Source organism: Plasmodium sp. gorilla clade G2, assembly GCF_900097015.1.
Source record: "Plasmodium sp. gorilla clade G2 genome assembly, chromosome: 11".
NCBI classification, from domain to species: Eukaryota; Apicomplexa; class Aconoidasida; order Haemosporida; family Plasmodiidae; genus Plasmodium; species Plasmodium adleri (nom. inval.).
In genome coordinates this window covers 255,001-275,469 of record NC_041703.1, presented here as the reverse complement: position 1 = coordinate 275,469, position 20,469 = coordinate 255,001, and the positions used below count along the sequence as shown (strand labels likewise).

The window sequence follows — 20,469 nt, the reverse complement described above, 5'->3', positions numbered from 1 at the left end:
ATATATCCATCTGTATTCTTAATAATCCTTGATTGTTATTCGTTGTTTTTTTCTCTTACTACAGAAATACTTCTTTCTTTCTTCCTGTCCTTTTTTTTGGTTTTATTATAAATATATTTTTGTTCTTTATTTTTATCCTGGAAAAAAAAAATAAAATGGAATAAAGAGAAATATAATGAAATAAAATAAAAATAAAAGAGTATAAATATGAACATGCTTATTTATTATATATATATATATATATATATATAATATGCTCATATTTATTATAATATTTTATTTTTTTTTTTTTTTTTTTTTCTTTACGTCTTCGTGCTTCAAAGGTATGCTCGTTCTATAAAATGAAAAATATAAATAATAAATAGAAAAAGAAAATACCATTATAATATATACATTTTTATTGAAATATATGTTTATATTTACATTTACCTTTTTAATCGTATTTTTTTCTGTGGAATATTATATATTTGTATGTCTCTAAGAAATTGAGGGAAGGGAGATGGAGTTACTTGAATATTTGTTTTTTTGTCACCTTTTGTGTAATGATATGGATCAGTTGTATTTTCCTTATTATTTAAATATTTAAAATAATAATAATCATCATGTAGATTTTCATTTCTTTTAAAATTTTTTTGATCTTGATTTTCATATATTGTTTTTTTTTTTATTAATATTTTTTGTAATTTTTTTTGATATTCTTCTTCATTTATTTTAAGTATATTTTTTGAACCTTCCTCATTATCATTTATATCTTTATAAATATGACGATTATACATTTTATGCTCATCATTAATATTATTATTATTATTATCAGCATCACTTTGAATGTCATAACTTTCTTTTATGATATTGCATTCGTCTTCTTCTTTAACATTATTAAGTTTACATATGTCATTATTTATAATTTCTTTATAATCATTACTATCTTTCGAATTTATATTATTCATAAAGTTAATTTTAGATGAGTGTTTGTCTTCCTCTTCTTCGTCATCATCATTATAATTATTATCACTCACATTATCATCATTATTATCACTCATATTATCATCATTATTATCACTCATATTATCATCATTATGATTGCTCACATTATCATCTTTATGATCACTCACATTATCATCATTATAATTATTATCACTCACATTATCATCTTTATGATCACTCATATTGTCATTTTTGTTTTCCTTTATATATTCATAACTAATATTTATGCCTCTATTATTCATATAATAAGCTTCCTCATCACTTATGCCTGGATCATTAGTGTCATCATCATTTGTATCAACATCAATTGTATCTCTTTGATTTTTTAAGCTTTCCATATGATCATGTTTATCATACATATGACACTCATTCGTATTATTATTGTCATCATATTTATTAACCATATTATTTATATTTATATTTTTATTTTTATTATATTTATTATCTTCTTGTGTATTAACCAGTTCATCATTTCTTATAACACTTTTTTTATCATTTGCCAAATTGCATGAAAAATAAATATCTGAAAATTCATCCTTTATTGATTGAATGCCTTTTTGATTTTCTTCATTTGCTAACAAATTATATTTCTCATTATATATAGTTTTCTTGTTGTTATTATAAAAGGAAGTATCATCATTTGTATGATGCTTGAAGCAATCTTCATCATGAAGATAATAAAATTCGTTGTAAGTTTTTTTTTTTTTTGGAATATTAATATTTTTATGTGTTGTAAATGATTTATTATAATAAACATAATCTAAATTATAATATACACAATTATTTTGATCTATAGTTTTCTTGAAGCGACAATAATTATCATTTAGATCTTCATATGGAATTACATCTTGAATAGAATCTGAAATAACATTTGGGTTAGCATCTTGAACTCTACTTTCAATTACAACTTCATCATCATTATTATTATATGTATTATTATATTGATTTTTATATGTATTGTTATATATATTATTATATGTATTATTATATGTGTTGTTTATATTAATATTTATATTAATATTATCTTTGTTTTCATTTGGATAGGAAGAAAAGAATATATCGCTGTGTATTTCTCTTTTTGTTTTTTGTTTATTTTTTAAAGAATCTTCCTCAGATGATTGTGAAGTTAAAACAGAAGATTTAAAATGACATACATTTTCATAATGATCATAAATATCTTTATGATTATCAGTTTGATATTTATTTTTGTGTTTATTATTATTATATAACAAATAATTAAAATGTTTATTTTCATCCACTTGATATAAAGTTTTTTTTGTTTGTTCTTCTTCATTTTTTTCATTACATATATTGTTATAATTCTTTTCAAAACATTTCTGATCCTTATTAAAGGAGTTATAACTTATATCATCTTTATCACTATATATGTTAGTTTTTTCTTCAAGGGTATAATATTTGGTTTTAAAACATTTATCTTCTTTATAAGTTGACAACAAATTTGTGTGTTGCATGGATGTATATATATTCTGGTCTCTTGTTTTTTCACTTGTATGATTTGTTTGATGTGATTTATCTTGCATACATGTATTACTCGCATTTTCCATTTTATTTATATTTTTTATTTCATTTGTTTCCTTTTTGTGTTGAAGGTTAAGACATGAAAGGTAGAATTCTATCTCTTCGGAGGCATTACTTTTATTTCCTTTTTCTTTTTGAGACAATAAATTATATTTATCATCATAGCCATTATTCTTAACGAATTCATCAATATCATTATAAGAATAAGTATTTTTTTTTTTATTTAATTTATTTAGATGAGATACAATAAATTCCAAAGGAGGAATAAAAAAATATGAGGAATAATTTACATTAGATTTATTATCACATATATTTTGATTATACATATTATTTTGTATCTTTTCATTTTTATTATTTATATATTTTTCATCATATATATTTTCTTCATTTAACATACAATTATCTAAAGAATTTAAATTTTGTGTGTTTTTTTTTTTTTTTTTTTTTTTTTTTATATCATCATAGCTGTTAAATATTGTCTTAATATTATTAAAAGCTTTATGACATATAGTACCACAAATATCAATAATTAAATCTTCCATGTCAGAATAATTGGAATTATTTAAATGATAATCTTTATTACTTTCTATAAAACATAATAAATCATTATAAATATATTTTAAAAATAAAATGTATTCCTCATCATCATTATTTAAAATAATATCATCATTTAAAATAATATCATCATTTAAAATAATATCATCATTATCATCATTATTATTATTATGCACATTATAAAATGAGGATACTTCCTCGTCATTGTCTTCAATTAATTTGGAATAATCTTTATCAAACAAATAATTTTTATTATTTTCATATATATTACAGTTATTATTATATATACTTATGTCACATAAATTATTTTGATTAATCATATTATTAGTATAATTGATATCATTTGAGGTATCATTTATATTTCTATCCCTATTAATCATGTTATCATCATTATTAATATTATTATTATTATTTATATCTTTAGATATATTACTCATATCCTCTATATCATTTTTATTATTACTTATATCATCTTCATTGTTCGAATCTTTCCCTCCTTTAAATATATTGAAAAGAATAAAGTTTTTCTTTAAAATATTCTGATATAGAAAATGTTTCAGAGCTTGGTCTTTAACGCCACGTTTTTTGTTGCATATATCTTCCTCTGGATTCATTTTTAGGTGTCACACCGTTTTAAAAATAATGTAACATGTATCAATAAAAGGTAAAAAATAAAATGAAAATCAAAAGGAATTCATATAAATATATAAATATAAATATATAAATATATGTATGTATAGTATGTATGTATCTATGTAGACAAGTATGAATGAACTATATATATTTATATTTTTAAGAACATCTATATATATATAAAGTTAAAACTTATCATATATCACCAACTGTATTAAATTACTTGTAATTAATATATCCATTATTTAATTATTTTTTCCTATTTTTTATTTATCAATATTATCATAACGAAAAAAAAAAAAAATATATCATCCAGGATATCCCTTCCTTTTATATAATATTATATAAATAAAAAAAGTTGACAAGCTGAGAAAAACTTTTTTTTTTTTTTTTTTTTTCTATTTATTACAGAAATAAATGGAAAAAATAACATTTATATTTATTTTTGTTCTTCTGATTGTCTACTTCTTAAAAGATCTATTTGTTTGTCTTTTTTTCTTTCTTTCTTTCCTTATATCTTATATCTTATTATTTTTAATTTTTTTTTTTTTTTTTTTTTTCTGGGTAAAGACTAATATATATGCACAAATTTGCACATCCTTTTTATTTCTCTTCTTATGATATTAAAGAAAAATGTCTACAATATATATTATTAAACTTCTAGACTTTTATTCTAAAATAATTTTATTTACAATTTTTTATAATTTAAAGGGAAGATGATAAAATATTGAAAAAATATTTTACAAAGAGTTACACATATTATATATATATTAATATATTTATATTTATATACATTTATTGATTCTATATATATAGAAATGATGTTGTACGACGTTATTTTATTTTGTTGCCATGTGTGTGTATTATTTTTTATTTTTTAAATATTATAAAATGTATTAACACAATGGATATGGTCAGTGTTGAAATGTTATCATATTTTAAATGAATCTTATTTTTTTTAAATGAAATATATATAAATATATATATACAATTATTTTTTTAATGATTTATTCTTTTACTTATACATTTATCTTGGAAAAAATTATAAATATATATATTTTATTCTTTTGGAAATATAGTTTACATTAAATAACGCACACAAAAAAAAAAAAAAAAAAAATTATAATAAAATAAATAAAATGAATAAACATTTGTCATGATATTATATAATAAAATAAATAAATATATATATATATATATATATATATATATATGTACATAACATTTTATCTTTTATGTTGTCGTTTTTTTAATATGGTCATTTTTCTTTATCTCGCGAATATATTTTATTGCAATAAAAAAAAAAAGGACATAAAAATGGAATTATACACATATGTAAAAAAATTTAAGGGTATATACACATATATATATATATATATATAATATATGTATATATTTGTATTTATTTATTTTATGTAATTGTTTAATTAACATGTGGAGTACACTTAAGAATATATTTAATACTCGCTAGCGCGAATATAACATTAACAATACATATATACTATTTTTTCACACGTAAAAATTAAAAAAAATTAAAAAAATACAATTGTGTATATATAATACACAGTTAATATATATTATATATATATGTATTTTTTTTTTTTTTTTTTTTTTTTTTTTTTTTTTTTTTTGCTTAGAATAAAAAATAGATCCTTTTAAGGTGCAACAGCTACTCCCTTTCCTTCAATCGAAACCTTTTGCATTTTTTTACATCTTTTCAATAATTTCATATTATCTGTTAACCTCTTAATTTTACTTTTTGGTATAATTTTTTTACTAGTACTAGGTATAGAAGAGGGAACATTAATTAGAAATGAGCATTCACTATTATATGGAATAGTTGCATGTCTTTTCATTTCATTTTGTTCTTCTTCCTTTTCTATACATATAGAATCAGGTATTAATGTTTTTGCCTTTTCAAGAACTTTTTTATGATATTCAGGATTTTCAGATATCCTTTTTTGTCTTTCTTTTAAATATTGTTTATAGTTTGTATTAATTCCTATAATTGGACCCATCCAATTTTGCATTATATTTTTTATGAGTTTTTTATTTTCTTCTGTTTCATGTTTATGTGAGTGTAAATAAGTCATTATTTTACCTAGCTGACTTCCTCTTAATGATTTAATAGTAATTGGTAATTGCTGAATTACTTTCAATAAATTTGTTCTTATAGTAAAATTGGGTAATGTGTTTTTGGATGTTGGCATCAACCATAAAGCTAATACATGATATATATTTAATTTCATAAAAAATGGTTTCCATTTAGGTTTTGTTAATATTTTACAAACATTATCTATAATTTCTAATTTAGCTGTTGCTGGCTTTTTTTCTTTCATATTTTGTATATCTTGTTCATGCATTAATATCATCTGATTCAATATATTTTCACAATAATTTAATCCATCATCTTCTGAAATCTTATGAACTCTTTTTCTTTTAGATTTTAAATTTTCTAATATTTCATCAAAATGAGATTTTTTTTTCTTTTCTGATATATTAGATGTATTTCCAAAATCGTTCATATAATTATCTTCGTCTTCATCATCATCACCTAAACCTAATTTATCAAAATTTATATTCTTTGATTTTTTATTTTCGCTACTCATTTTATCTATATTTATATTATTTTCATCATCATAATCTTCATCTTCTTCTTTTTCATCTTCATCACCTTCTTCTGCAATGGTATCAATAAATTCGCTTTTTTTTTTCTTTTTTTTTTTTTTTGTTTTCTTCTTAATATCACTGTGATCGCTCATACTATTATCATAGCTGCTTTCACTATTATTATTATCATCATCATCATCACTAATATTATTATCATTATTACTATTATTCTTTTTATTATCGTCATTATAATTACTATCATCACTATGAATCTTATCTGTATCACCATTTTCTATTATTGGCTTTATACTTTTTTTTTTTTTTTTGTGTTTACCTTTTTCTTCCTTTTCTTTTTTCCTTTTCTTCTTATGTCTCTCCTCATCCTCTTCAACCAAATCATCATTACCAAAAAGAAACGCACCCTCTTCATCATCTCCTTGAACATTTTCTTTCTCAATAGCATCACCCTCGTCTTCATTTTCATCATCGATAATCCTTTGATGTTTTCTTTTCTTCTTATCCTTTCCATCTTTCTTTATTTCTTTATTTTTCTTTACATTTAATACTTTAATCATTTTCATTTTTTTCTTAAAGTTCTCGACATCGTTTCCGTCTGATGCATTTTCGTCGTTGAATAAACCCGAGTTCTCTAACGACTCGTGGGCATTTTTATTTGAATCGCTACTCATTATATATATATATATATATATATATAAATATATTTATTTATGTATTAAAAATGAAAAACTATGAGTTGTTTTAATATTCTCTCTTTTTCAAGAAAAAATATAATTTTTAAATATGTATTTCATTATATTTAAAAAAATATATATATTAAATAGATCAAATATATAAGTAAATATATATATATATATATATATATATATTATAACTGTCTGATATATTATTTATTTTTATTTTTTTCTTCTTTAATTTTCTATCAAACCATATGAACAAGTCATAATTTTTTTTTTATATATTTTTATATGGCTGTTTAATTACAGAAAGAAAAAAAAAACACATAAAGAAATTGTAACATAAAAAAAAAAAAATACATATATTATATATATATATATTATAAATTAAATATGGAACTATAAATCAAATTATATTACAAATATGATTAATGTTAATAATAAAATATATTCATTTATTAATTTACAAAATAAAACACCTGAAAATTATATATTTGTAGTTTCTTATATAAATATATAATATATATATATATATAATATATCCATATAAATTATTTAAATAATACCTCTTAAATGTTTCAAAAAAAAATATAACATAATTTTATCATAAATATATAAAAACATATTATATATATATATTATGTTTTAATATGTTTTTTTTTTTTTTTTTTTTTTTTTTTTAATGCTAAAATATGTGAAAAAAAAAAAAAAAAAAAATCGCTAGTTTTATTTAACTATTATATATATATATATATATATATATATAATATATAAAGTATTTTAAAATAATATATATATATATATATATATAATATATAAAGTATTTTAAAATAATATATATATATATATATATATATATATAATATATGGTACAGACTATTCTACATATATATAATAATATATTTTTATATATAACTTATGATGTTTTAATATATATTAAAATATTTTTTTACAAATTTAATTATATAATTTGAAAGATATATTTTTTTTCTTTTTTTTTTTTATTTCTTTTTCTTTTTAATGTTTGATTAATATGTATAATTGTTAGTAATATTTAATCAAAGGAGAAAAGGATAAAATAAGGTATATGTTTTATGATTATTTGAAATAAGAGGGAATTTGTCAATCATTTAAAGTATTGTTCTACATATATATATATATATTATAATGTTCTTTTTATAAAATTTTATATTTAATTTTATGCAAAAAAAAAAAAAAAAAAAAAACTGGAATGTGTAATTTTGTTTTTACTTTGTATTATATAATTATATATAGACTGTATATTTTATTACTTCCCAATTTAAATGAATGAAATAGTGTTGCTAATAATTATATACAAAATATGTTCTCATTTTATCTACTTTTATATATTAAATGTATATTATAAATTTGTATTCATTATGATTAAAGATTAATGAAATGAATTTATGTTCATATTTATTTTAATAAAAAGAAAAAAAAAAAAAAAAAAAAAAAATATTAAAAATAAGAATTACATATTAACATAAGCTTATTGGTCTTAGAATATTCTTTTAAAATAGTGTTGTGAAAATGGGTTAGAAGGAAAAATCTCACTTTGTCATTCATTTAGTTTAAACTATATATATATATATATATATATTTTTTTTTTTTTTTTTTTTTTTTTTTTTTTTTTTTTCTTGAGTCATGTTAAATATTTAAAAAAAAAAAAAAAAAATGATTTAGGTTGGTAATAAAAATTAAATCAAACGTGAATATTTTATTTTTATTTTCTTGGATATATGTAGAAAAATAATTTAAATATATATGTTAATAATTATACGAATTGATAAGATAAAATTTATTTGTAATGCATTTACAATATTTATTGAAATAGTCATAATATGGGTAAATAAAATAAATAGACATAATATAATAATATACAATATATGTATATATGTTTTGTTATATCATTTCTTGTAATTTTGTACAACTATGCAGCATATATATATATATAATATTTATTTGTTGTCCTGTATATATTTTATTTTTTTCTTGTTATTCATATTTCATTTCTACAATATAACCTTATAAAAATTATATACATATATTAACTGTTAAATTGGTTTATCAAGTCTTTAATTTCTTTTATGGAAAAAGAATTGTCTATTATATACTTTTGTTTTAGGAGATAGGATTGTGTTTTTTTTTTTCTTCTTTTTTTTTTTTTAATACTCATATATACATGTAAAAAAAAATATATATAGAATAAAATTTATAACAATTTAAATATTCTATATATTTTTTTATTGTAATACTATGGGAAAAAAAAAAAAAAAAAAAAAAAAAAAAAAAATGTGTGAAAGAACTTAATAGTTATTTGTATAAATGTGTTTTGTAATGCTATTAAATTTATGTCATTTTTGTTATATATATATATATATATATATATATGTGTATATTTATTTATTTATATGTTTTGTTAAATTTTTTGAGAAGGATAAAATAAAATGAAAATTGCCATTTCCTGCTTTAATTATCATGTACAATACATTTTGTCTATGCTTTTATATTTCTTTGTAACTTTTGATATTTTATAAAAGTCATAAAAAGGGCTTAAAATCATTTGACTAGAGACAAAGGCGTTGAGCGCAATAGAAAGGAATAAGAAGTATATAATAATAATATAAATAAGTAGTAGAAAAATCAAAATAAAAAAAATAAAATAAAATAAGGAGAAAAATATATATATGTATATATGTCAATATATATATATATTAATCCTTGTGTGGTTTTTTTTTTTTTTTTTTATAACATATATTTAACAAAGAGACAATTTTTTTTTTTTTTTTTTTTTTTTTTTTTTTTTTATTATTAATATATTTGAGACCGTGCTTTAATTTATAAAATAAAATGAATGAAGATAAGGATGAGAACTTAAAAACTTTTTCAAGGTGTAAATATCCTCAATCGTTGATGATAGATATGTCTAGATCTTATATGACTAAACAGGATAGAATAAATGCATTAAATTTATATATTGAGAAATCTTCTTATAATCCTCAGTTGTTACAAGATGATGAAGAAGAAGATGATGAAGGTGAGAGTGAGACCATTGGAGATATTATTCTTCGTATATTATCAATAGTATTTCCTGATATATCTCCTGGTTTATGGTTTTTTATTCATTTTATAATGAATTTAGTAGTTATGTGTGTAAGTTTAAGTTCATTATCGGAGCCTAATATACATGATTCTATATCAGAACCTAAATATAATAGTAAATTTATATATGGAAGTATGTATTGTAGTTTTTTAATATTAGGTATAAATATAGGTTCTTTTACAATATTAATGTCATTGCATGCAATAGTTCAGAAATTTATATTAGAAAAATTATTACAACCTAGTGCTTTATGTGCAGCTTTTTATAATACAGTTGATCCTGAATTAGTTTATTTATTTTGGTCTTCTATACAAATAATATATTGGAGAACAAATATAATATTAAAATCTGAATTGAATGAAAATAATAATAGTTATTATATATTAAGAATATTTGGTTATAAGGATGATGAAACACCTTTTATGTTTTTAAAAAATATTCATTGGTTGATTACATTTCCTATATTATTATATATAGTTTTTGCTGTAAGATTATTATTTTTGTCTATTATATCATTTATTTTTGAATTGGGATTTTTAATGAATGCTCATGATTTATTAGGTAAATATTTAAGAAAGTATGGTGTATTACGAAAATTTAATATTGAATGGTTTATGTTTGTAGCTGATAAACAAGAAAATATAAGAACATTATTTGGATATGAACTGTATCAGGATGAACGTATTATGAAACAAATTGAAACTGATGATATTAGTAGGAAGTATATACAAAATACAGCTGAATTATTATTATTTAAAAACTTGCCTCGTAATTGTACTTGTTGTAAAATAACCATAAATAGAAATAAAAAAAATACTATGAAATTATTATTACCACCTGTTTTTGAAGCAAAGAATATTATAAAATCAGAAAGTTCTTCTCTAAAAAATTGGCTAGCTTGTCACTATGTTGTTAATACACCACCATTATTGTTTTTATTAAATAATAGTATAGCCCTAACAAATAAAAATTCCATAAGAAATGCAAGTGATATATTTTTTAGACAAATTATTATGTCCTTGAAAATATATTATCAAGAAAAAAATGATACCTATGCATTTACCACAACACCCATAAATAACAACAACATGAATAATATTAATAATAATATTAATAATAATAATAATAATAATATGTCTATGGATGGTCTTATACAAAATAGTAATATTCTCAATATTAATACAAATGAAAAAAATTCATTTCTTTTAAAAAACAAAAAAACTTATCCTTCTAAAACAAATCTAAATAAACTAATTCAACATGACAAATTCAAAAAGAAAAAAAAAAAATTTTATACTAATAATTCATCTGATGATGATAATGATGATAAGCAAAAAAAAATTAATCTAGAAAATATTTTTCATGATGTAGATACATATGATGCCAAAGGAGATGGATCAAAGGATGACAATTTAATCGACCAGAATAAAGAATCAAAAAATTTAATATATGAAAACAAAATACAAAACATAGATTCTATTAAGTTAAATGAAGATGTGAAAAAAAATAAAAAAAGAGATCCATCAAAAAATAAATCCAAACAAACAGCTAAAGGGAAAAAAAAAAATATTACAAGTGAAGATATAAACGTGAACCATATAGGAGAGGCGTCCCAAGAAATGAAGGAAAATGATAAAAATATTGAACAACAAAATGAACAAAAAAAAAAAAATAATAATAATAAAAATATAAATAAAAATATAAATAAAAATATAAATAAAAATAAAAAAGATAAAATGAATAATATAGAAACGGACCACACAGGAAATTATAATGCAAACAATATAAAACTAACTAATAATTACATAGAAAATATTTTACATAATAATAAAGAAGAAAACGGTAATACAATTAAAAAGGAATATATAACAAATGATATATGTGAGACTACTATGAATATAATAGAAGATGATGAATTAAATGAAAAAGAAAAAAACAATTATGATATTATATCTACAAAAAATGAAAATATAGTGAATGATTTTGACAAAAAAATAAAAAATATAAATATATATCCAAATGAAATATCTAATGTGGATACTCATATACATAATATAAATGTTGATAAAGATATAAAAGATGGGTCTCATTTTTATGATATGACAAATTCAAATATGAATAATACAAAGTTTAATATATTAATAACACCTTCTTTGTCAACTATAGAAAATAAAAAAGATATTAATGAAACATGTGAAAAGGAATATAAACACAATAAAATGAACCACAACAATAATAATATTAATAGTAATATTATTTGTGGGGATGAAATAAACCATACATTAGAATACAATGTCAAAGAGAATCATAAAAATGAATTTAGTAATGAACTAGAAAATTATAATAGCATTTCAGTTGATGTAAAAGATTTTAATATTGATGATGTTTTGAAAAAAAAATATACAAATGAATCTATTCATCAAATGGAAATAAAAAGATTTGAAAAGGATGAAGATAAATGTATAGACATAGAAAAAAATAATGAGATAATACAAAATGGTAAGAACAAAATGTGGTATATTAATAATAGTAATTTTAATAGTAGTAGTAATAATAGTAATAGTAATATAGAATATGATAATTTACAACATATAGATTATAAAAAACACAAATTGCAGTTCAATGATATTCCTTTATTGGGAGGTTTTTTTTTTAAAAGAAAGGAAGAATGCATAGATCCTAATATTTCAAATATTAATAATAATAAACACTCATGTAATGAAGATGATGTGAAGAATAATGAAAATGTAGAATATCATATTCCATTTTATAAAAAAAAGAAAGAAAAAAATAGCAGGAAATTAAAATCTAGTGGGAAGGAAAAACATACATATGAAATTAATAAATGTAGTAAGAATATAAAAAATAAATGGTCTTTAAATAAGAATAATACATATTATTATCATTCACATTTAATTAACGAAGAACTAAATATATTAGAAAGAAGTGATGCTATAAATATAAAAAAATATGGAGAATATAATAAGGATAGTTTTAAATGTTGTAAGAATATATTTAGATGTTTATTTTGTAGACGATATAAAAAAGAAGAAAGATTAAATAAGATTCGGAAGGATATTTCTTTAGATTTGGAGGATCCTTTTATAATGAATGTAAAAAGTCCTATACAATTAACATTAAGTGGTAATGAATATATAACAAAAGATATGATAGAAGTATTTTTAAAACCTGAAGAAACAGAAGAATTTATGAAAGAATTTGATTTATCTGGACATGGAAAAATTGATATTATTATGTTTCGAAATGCAATAAAAAGAGCTATATCATGTAGAAAAAAATTTATAAAAAGTTTAAAAGGTCAAGAGAGTATTTTAAAATTAGTAAGAAGACTAATGTCTATATTATTATCATTTCTAGCATCAGTTGTTTTATTATTTATGTTTGGAGTATCTGCAGATACAATTATCGTAACAGGAGCAGCATTTATAACAGCAATAACTGTTATTTTAAGTTATATGTATACAAATTTTATAACATCTGTAATATTTATAGCATTTTCAAATCCATACAATATAGGAGATAGAATAAGATTAGATGGTGGTGAGGCTATGTATATAAAAAAGATAAAAACATATACAACTGAATTTGAAACAACAACTGGAAAAATAGTAATATATGAAAATTCAAAATTAAGTAATGTTAAAATATATAATGAAAGTAGATCAAAAAATGCATACATCGATATATCATTTAAGGTTGATATTAATACACCATTAGTTGCACTTAAAGAATTAAGAAAAAGTTTACAATATTTAGTAGATAGTAGACCTAGTGATTTTTGTAAGACTAAAAATTTATATTTTGGATATTCTTTACAACCAGGACATTTTTATGAAATAAGTTTTTGGATTAAATGTGTTGAAGGCTGGGGTAATTGGAGAAAAGTTTTTGAATTAAGAACAGATATATATGATTTTATTATATTACAATTACGAATTCTAAGTATATCATATAGATTACCTACTCAAAAAATTGGTTTCACAGCTCCTCTTAATATAGCAGATGGTTACAATAATAATAATATGAATACTACTAATATACAATCTAATTATAATATGAATCGTAGTATAAACCATAATATGAATACACAACAAGCTAAGATTAATTATCCACCTCATGGAAATAATAATTATCCTACTCATCATCTTAGATATAATAGAAATAAACCACTACAATATACTAGCCCCCCAAAAGAAGCAAGAAATAACTTATTTATAGAAACAGCAAAACATAAAAGAGAATTTGACAATTCGTCTCTTCAATTTGATAAGCAACATGATGAACACCCACCTCATATGATGAATAATAAAAATGTTGATAAGACCGATGAATGTTTAAGAAAAAACAACGTCAGATTGTTATATAATGGTTATGAGAGTGTAACTAGTTGTAATGGTAATAATATGGACATATTTAAAGAAAATAGAAAAGGATACAACAGTGGATATAAGAGTGGGTATATGTATGAATCGTATCTACAAAAAAATAACGATGATAATAATTATAATGATTGTGATAATCATAATTATTGTGATAATCATAATGATTGTAATAATCATAATGATTGTAATAATCATATTGATGGTAATAATCATAATTATTGTTATAATCATAATGATTATTTTATGCATAGTAAAAAAAAGAAAGGAAGACATGATTTTACTACAAATATAAATCCAAATAACAATAAGGAAAACATTTTGATGAATACATTACAAAATAAAATCGAGTCCATAAGCTCAAAGAATAATTACCTTGATGTATATTGTGATAAGACATTAAATGAAGACCATAAGGTGTATAATAATATACCTTATATTAACAATAATGAATATATATACAATAATAATAATTATAGGACTAACAATATATTATATGACTATAAAAACATGAAATTAAAAAATTATGATAGTTCTTATTTGTATGACAATGAAAAGGTAATTCAATATAACTATTTACAAAATATTTCAAATGTCGATGAGGCTAATCATATAAATAATATGAAGATTAAAACATGTGATCATTTTAATCCTACACACACTTATAATGATGATATATATACACAACACAAAAATAAAGGAGCACAAAATATATTTGAAAATATGTATGAATTAAAAAATATATGTAACAATAATTGTGATGATAAAAATTATTTCTCATATGATAGTTCTTCAGGATATGATAGTTATGAATGCGTTAAACATTTTACATATCTCCATGATAAAAAGAAAAACGTTTTATTAAAAAGAAGAAAGATGAAAAGGGCATAATGTAAATGAATAAATAAATAAATATATAAAAATATATATATTTATATATATATATATATATATTTTTAATTTTATTATTATTTCTTTTTAATGGATCATTTTAAATTTATTTTAATTTATTTGTATATCCTGTCTTACGTTTAAATCTTTATTTTAACATTCATAATTATTTATTCGTTCATTGTTAAAACAAAAAGGAGAAATATATATATATTTAAATATACTTAAATATATTTATGTCTGACCTATTTATTTATTTATTTATTTTCTTCATCAGATAATATCAAATATATATATATATATTTTTATTTTTGTTTGTTATATTTGTTTAATCCTACTTTTCTTCTATTTTTTTTTTTTTTTTTTTTTAATTTTTATTTTTATTGAAATTAAAACTTTTAAAAAAATAAAGTGTCAAACATATTTATATCCAAAATGTTTGTATATATATATATGATATATTTATATATTCCTCTTCGATATATCTATAAATTATTTTTATTTTTTTATTTTATATATATCACTTTATTAATATAAACTTAATCTAGTTATTATGTGAGTACACCTCCAAAAAAAAAATATACACAAAAAAAGTAATAAAATTATAGGATATATTCACTAAAAATATTTTATATAATTAATATTAAAATTTTATATTTTATTTTATTATTTTTTTTTTTTTGTTGTTTTTTTAATTAATACTAAATCTATAATTTTTATATAATATAAAAACTATGTACCACTAGGTAAATAATAATAATATTTTGGTAATAATGTAGAATTTTTTTTTCTTTCTTTTTATTATTTTTTTTTTTATCGGTTATTATTATATATAAAAAGAGAAAAATATATATATATAAATATATATATATATATATATATTTATATATAGTATATTTTTTTTTTTTGTAACATACATTGAAACATGTAGAAGAATGTTAATGTTGCACACACAAAAAAAAAAGTATACATGTCATTTTTTTTGTTTTTCACATTTATATATTGAACATATATAAAAAAATAATATACTGTACTTCTATAGAATAATACTATGTAGTAATTAATAATTCATATGACCAAAAAAAAAAAAATGAGTAAAAATAATTATTATTTTTAATAATATATTTTTTTTTTGTTATCATTGAATAATGAAAAATTTATAAAAATATCGTGTACATATTTTTTAAAATAATATAAATAATATATATATATATATATATATATATATATATATATATATATATTTATATGTGAGTATATGTTGAATTTATTTTTTTTCACACACAAAAATGAATATCCGGGATACCGTTGAACATATATGCACACACATAAAATAAAGAAAAAACATAAAATTAAAAAAAAAAAAAAAAAAAAAAAAAAAACAACATTCTATGATATTTATAACATATTTACGACAACAAAAAATATAAAATGTGAAAAAAAATATAAATATGAATAAAAAGTAAAAATATACATTTTTATTTATATTATTATTATTATTATTATTATTATTATTATTTGTTTTTAAATTTGTTCATATATTTATATATATATATATTATATATATTTATAATATATAGATGTATTATATATATGTGTATATATATATTTTTATATTTCCTCTTCAAAATAATATTTAGATTTAATATTCAAAGATTTAGATAGAATGATATAGATTTTTTTTTTTTTAAATATATTAATTTTTATATATATTGTTATTATTTTTACACCAATATTTTTTAAAAAATATTAAAAAAATAAATAATAATAATAATAAAAGATATGGATATAGATGAATATATTTTATAAAACATTTAGAACTATTTTAGATTACATTACTATTTTTTTTTTTTATTAATGACATTTTTTTGTAATATAATTGAAGAATGAATTTAAATTAGAAAGGAAATCATTATTTTTAAAGAAATAATGTAAAATATAAATGTACATATATATATATATATATATATATATATTTATATTTATATTTATATTTACCATCATTTTGATTATTTACATATTTAATTTTTATATTTTTATATATATATATATTTTATGTATGGTATATTATATGTTTGTATAAAACTTTATTGATATACATGTAAATTTTTTTATAATAAATATTTTATTACTACAGACAAAATTTATCTTTACAATAATATATGTAAATTTTTTAATTTTTTTTTTTTTGTGTTTTTTTATATTTTTTTTTGTAATAGTGTTTATAGATTTTTATAAATTATAAAATAAAATGGAAATGATTATATAATTTATTTTTCCCAGTGTTGTTAGTATGTAAAGAATTGGTAAATATTTATATTATAAAATATGAAAAGAAAATACCTGTTTTGAATTGTTTAACCTTATAATATATATATATATATATATATATTTATAGATAGATGTAATGTTATATATATGTAGATGAATATAAGTTCTTTATGGAAATACATTTATGAATATAAAAATATATTAATTTATAAAGCATTATATATTTTCTTTATAAAAGATAAGTTATGCAATTCGTATTGTATATTCATGAGATTAAAATAACATAATATATATATATATGTCTATAGTTTTAGCTGTTTCTACATAATTATGTTTTTAATTTTTGTTTAATTAGATTATAAAACAATTTTATAACTTGTATTATATCAACATCGTATTATATACATGCACATATATATAAATTATGTTTCAATTTTTTTATGATTTATTCTATTTGCGTGTAAAGTAACGATAACAATAACAAAAAAAAACTGTTCACCATATTATATATATATTTATATATTCTAATGTTTCAATACGTGTGCATATAAATTTTTGTAGTATCACATATATATATAAGCATACCATATTTGTGAACATAAAGAAATAGCTGTGTGTTGAGCTAAAGAACGTCAAACGTTTTATATATGTATGTATGTATGTATATATATATATATATATATATATATATAATATATATTTATTTAACACTTATATTAATTTATTATTACATTTATGTAGTTATGTACGTACTTTTTATAACATATGAATTTGTTTATTCATTTTATGCAGTTCTTCTTTATTCTTTTATGCATATTCTGATGAAATATTAACATACAACGTGAAAATTGTGCAACTAAAAACAACAATAATTATAATACAACCATAAGCTTTTATGATTTATAATTAAAATTTTTTTTTTTTTTTTACCTGAACTGTTCATGTAAAAACAAAAATATTTTTTTTTTTTTTTTTTTTTTTTTATGAATACGTGCACGTTGTTCAAAAAAGTTAGTTATAATAAAAAATATATAAATATATATATAAATATATAAAGAATATACATTCATATATATATGTATACATTAAATTATCAATATAAATTTCATGTTCACATATATATAAATCAGTTGATTTTGTGAATACTCTTTATTTTGAAGCATATATATATATACATATATATATATATATACATGTTAATACAACGCACATATACTTGTTAATAAATATATACATATAGATATATTTATATGTACATATTTATATATTTGTATATGTATATATATTTTTATTACATGCTAAAAATATATATATACTCAAAAATATCATGTTTTTATGGTGCATGAAATCACACATTGATATATATGCTGCATGCGAAATTTATTCGTATATTATATGTATACATAATATATATATATATATTTTTGTTTTCTAATTTATTATTATTTATAAAAAAATATACATACGTGATATTAGTACATGATTATTATACATGCACACTAAAAATAAAGAATCTTTTTTTTTTATAAATATTTTATATTTTTTTTATAAATATTTCATTTGTTTTATAAATATTTTATTTTTTTATAAAAAACAGAAAAAAAAACAATTACAAAAAGAAAATATTAATTATATATAGGAAAAAAAGAAAAATTGAAATTTTGTTACATTAAAAGATTCTGTTGTAGAAAAGTATATGAGCATAAATATTTCATAGCATGAATGGAAATATATGTATGTATATATAAAATAACATTTTTTTATTTTTATTTTATTTTTATTTTAATTTATTTTTTTTATTCCATTTTATATAACATATTTTATATGTGTTCATGATATAATATATTTATAACACATCATACTTTTTTTATAAACAAAAAAATATTTCTCCACAAGCAGCGGAAACATGCATATGTTGAAATAATTTTATTATGTTGATTTTTTTTTTTTTTTTTTTTTTTTTTAAATTTTGAAATATTTATTTTATCAAAATATATATATTTTATTTGAACATTCTAAATATTATTATTTATACATTTATGTAATATGTATGTTATGTATGATTACTCCAACAAAAAGAAAAAGAAAAAGAAAAACACATATGAATATTTATAAATGGAAAAAATAAAATTTTTATTTTTACATACGTATTTTTATCTTTTTTAATATTTTTATGGTATGTTATTGTGTTTCATGATAAATAAATATATATATATATCACTAAATTTTGTTATATTTTTATATTTACGTATATATTTTATTATTATATGTATAATTTTTTTTTTTTTTTCCACAATTTTTCATAAATAGCTAAAGTGAATATAATAGTTGGATTTTTATATGCTACATATTTTTCCTATGTATTATGAATATATTAATTTTTCATATCTTTACAAGTCATTTTGATAATGTGACATGAATTTAATATGTATATTTGAAGTTGATTTTATATATTTTGTTATATATATATATATATAAACATTTATGTGTTTATTTATTAAATTATTTTTTTTTTTTACAAAATAAGGAAAAAAAATAAAAATAAAATAAAAAAAAATAAAAAAAAAAATAAAAAAAAAAATAAATAAAAAAAATAAATAAATAACGAAATATTTTACATATATTCATTTTATCATATATTATATTTATATATATTACAATATTTTATTTATTTATATAACTTTTATATTTATCATATTTATTTTCTATAAAATGTTTTTATTTCCCTTTTTTATATAAATGTTAATATAAAACATATATATTATAT

General features: G+C 18.4%; 3 protein-coding genes across 3 annotated transcripts; 1 reads left to right on the top strand and 2 right to left on the bottom strand.

Moving 5' to 3' along the window:
• Positions 1–35: 35 nt before the first annotated feature.
• PADL01_1106300 (conserved Plasmodium protein, unknown function) lies at positions 36–3,692 on the bottom strand (the record flags this gene model as incomplete). Its single annotated transcript, XM_028682518.1, has 3 exons — positions 36–137; positions 307–334; positions 430–3,692. The coding sequence occupies 3 exons, from the start codon at positions 3,690–3,692 to the stop codon at positions 36–38; spliced, it is 3,393 nt and encodes a 1,130-aa protein (XP_028538788.1).
• Positions 3,693–5,366: 1,674 nt separating this feature from the next.
• On the bottom strand, positions 5,367–7,010 carry PADL01_1106200 (IWS1-like protein, putative; the record flags this gene model as incomplete). The annotated part of the gene is made up of 1 exon (XM_028682517.1): positions 5,367–7,010. One exon carries the CDS (start codon positions 7,008–7,010, stop codon positions 5,367–5,369), a length of 1,644 nt encoding a protein of 547 aa, XP_028538787.1.
• Positions 7,011–9,887: 2,877 nt separating this feature from the next.
• On the top strand, positions 9,888–15,431 carry PADL01_1106100 (mechanosensitive ion channel protein; the record flags this gene model as incomplete). The annotated part of the gene is made up of 1 exon (XM_028682516.1): positions 9,888–15,431. The coding sequence occupies one exon, from the start codon at positions 9,888–9,890 to the stop codon at positions 15,429–15,431; it is 5,544 nt and encodes a 1,847-aa protein (XP_028538786.1).
• Between the last annotated feature and the right edge of the window lie 5,038 nt (positions 15,432–20,469).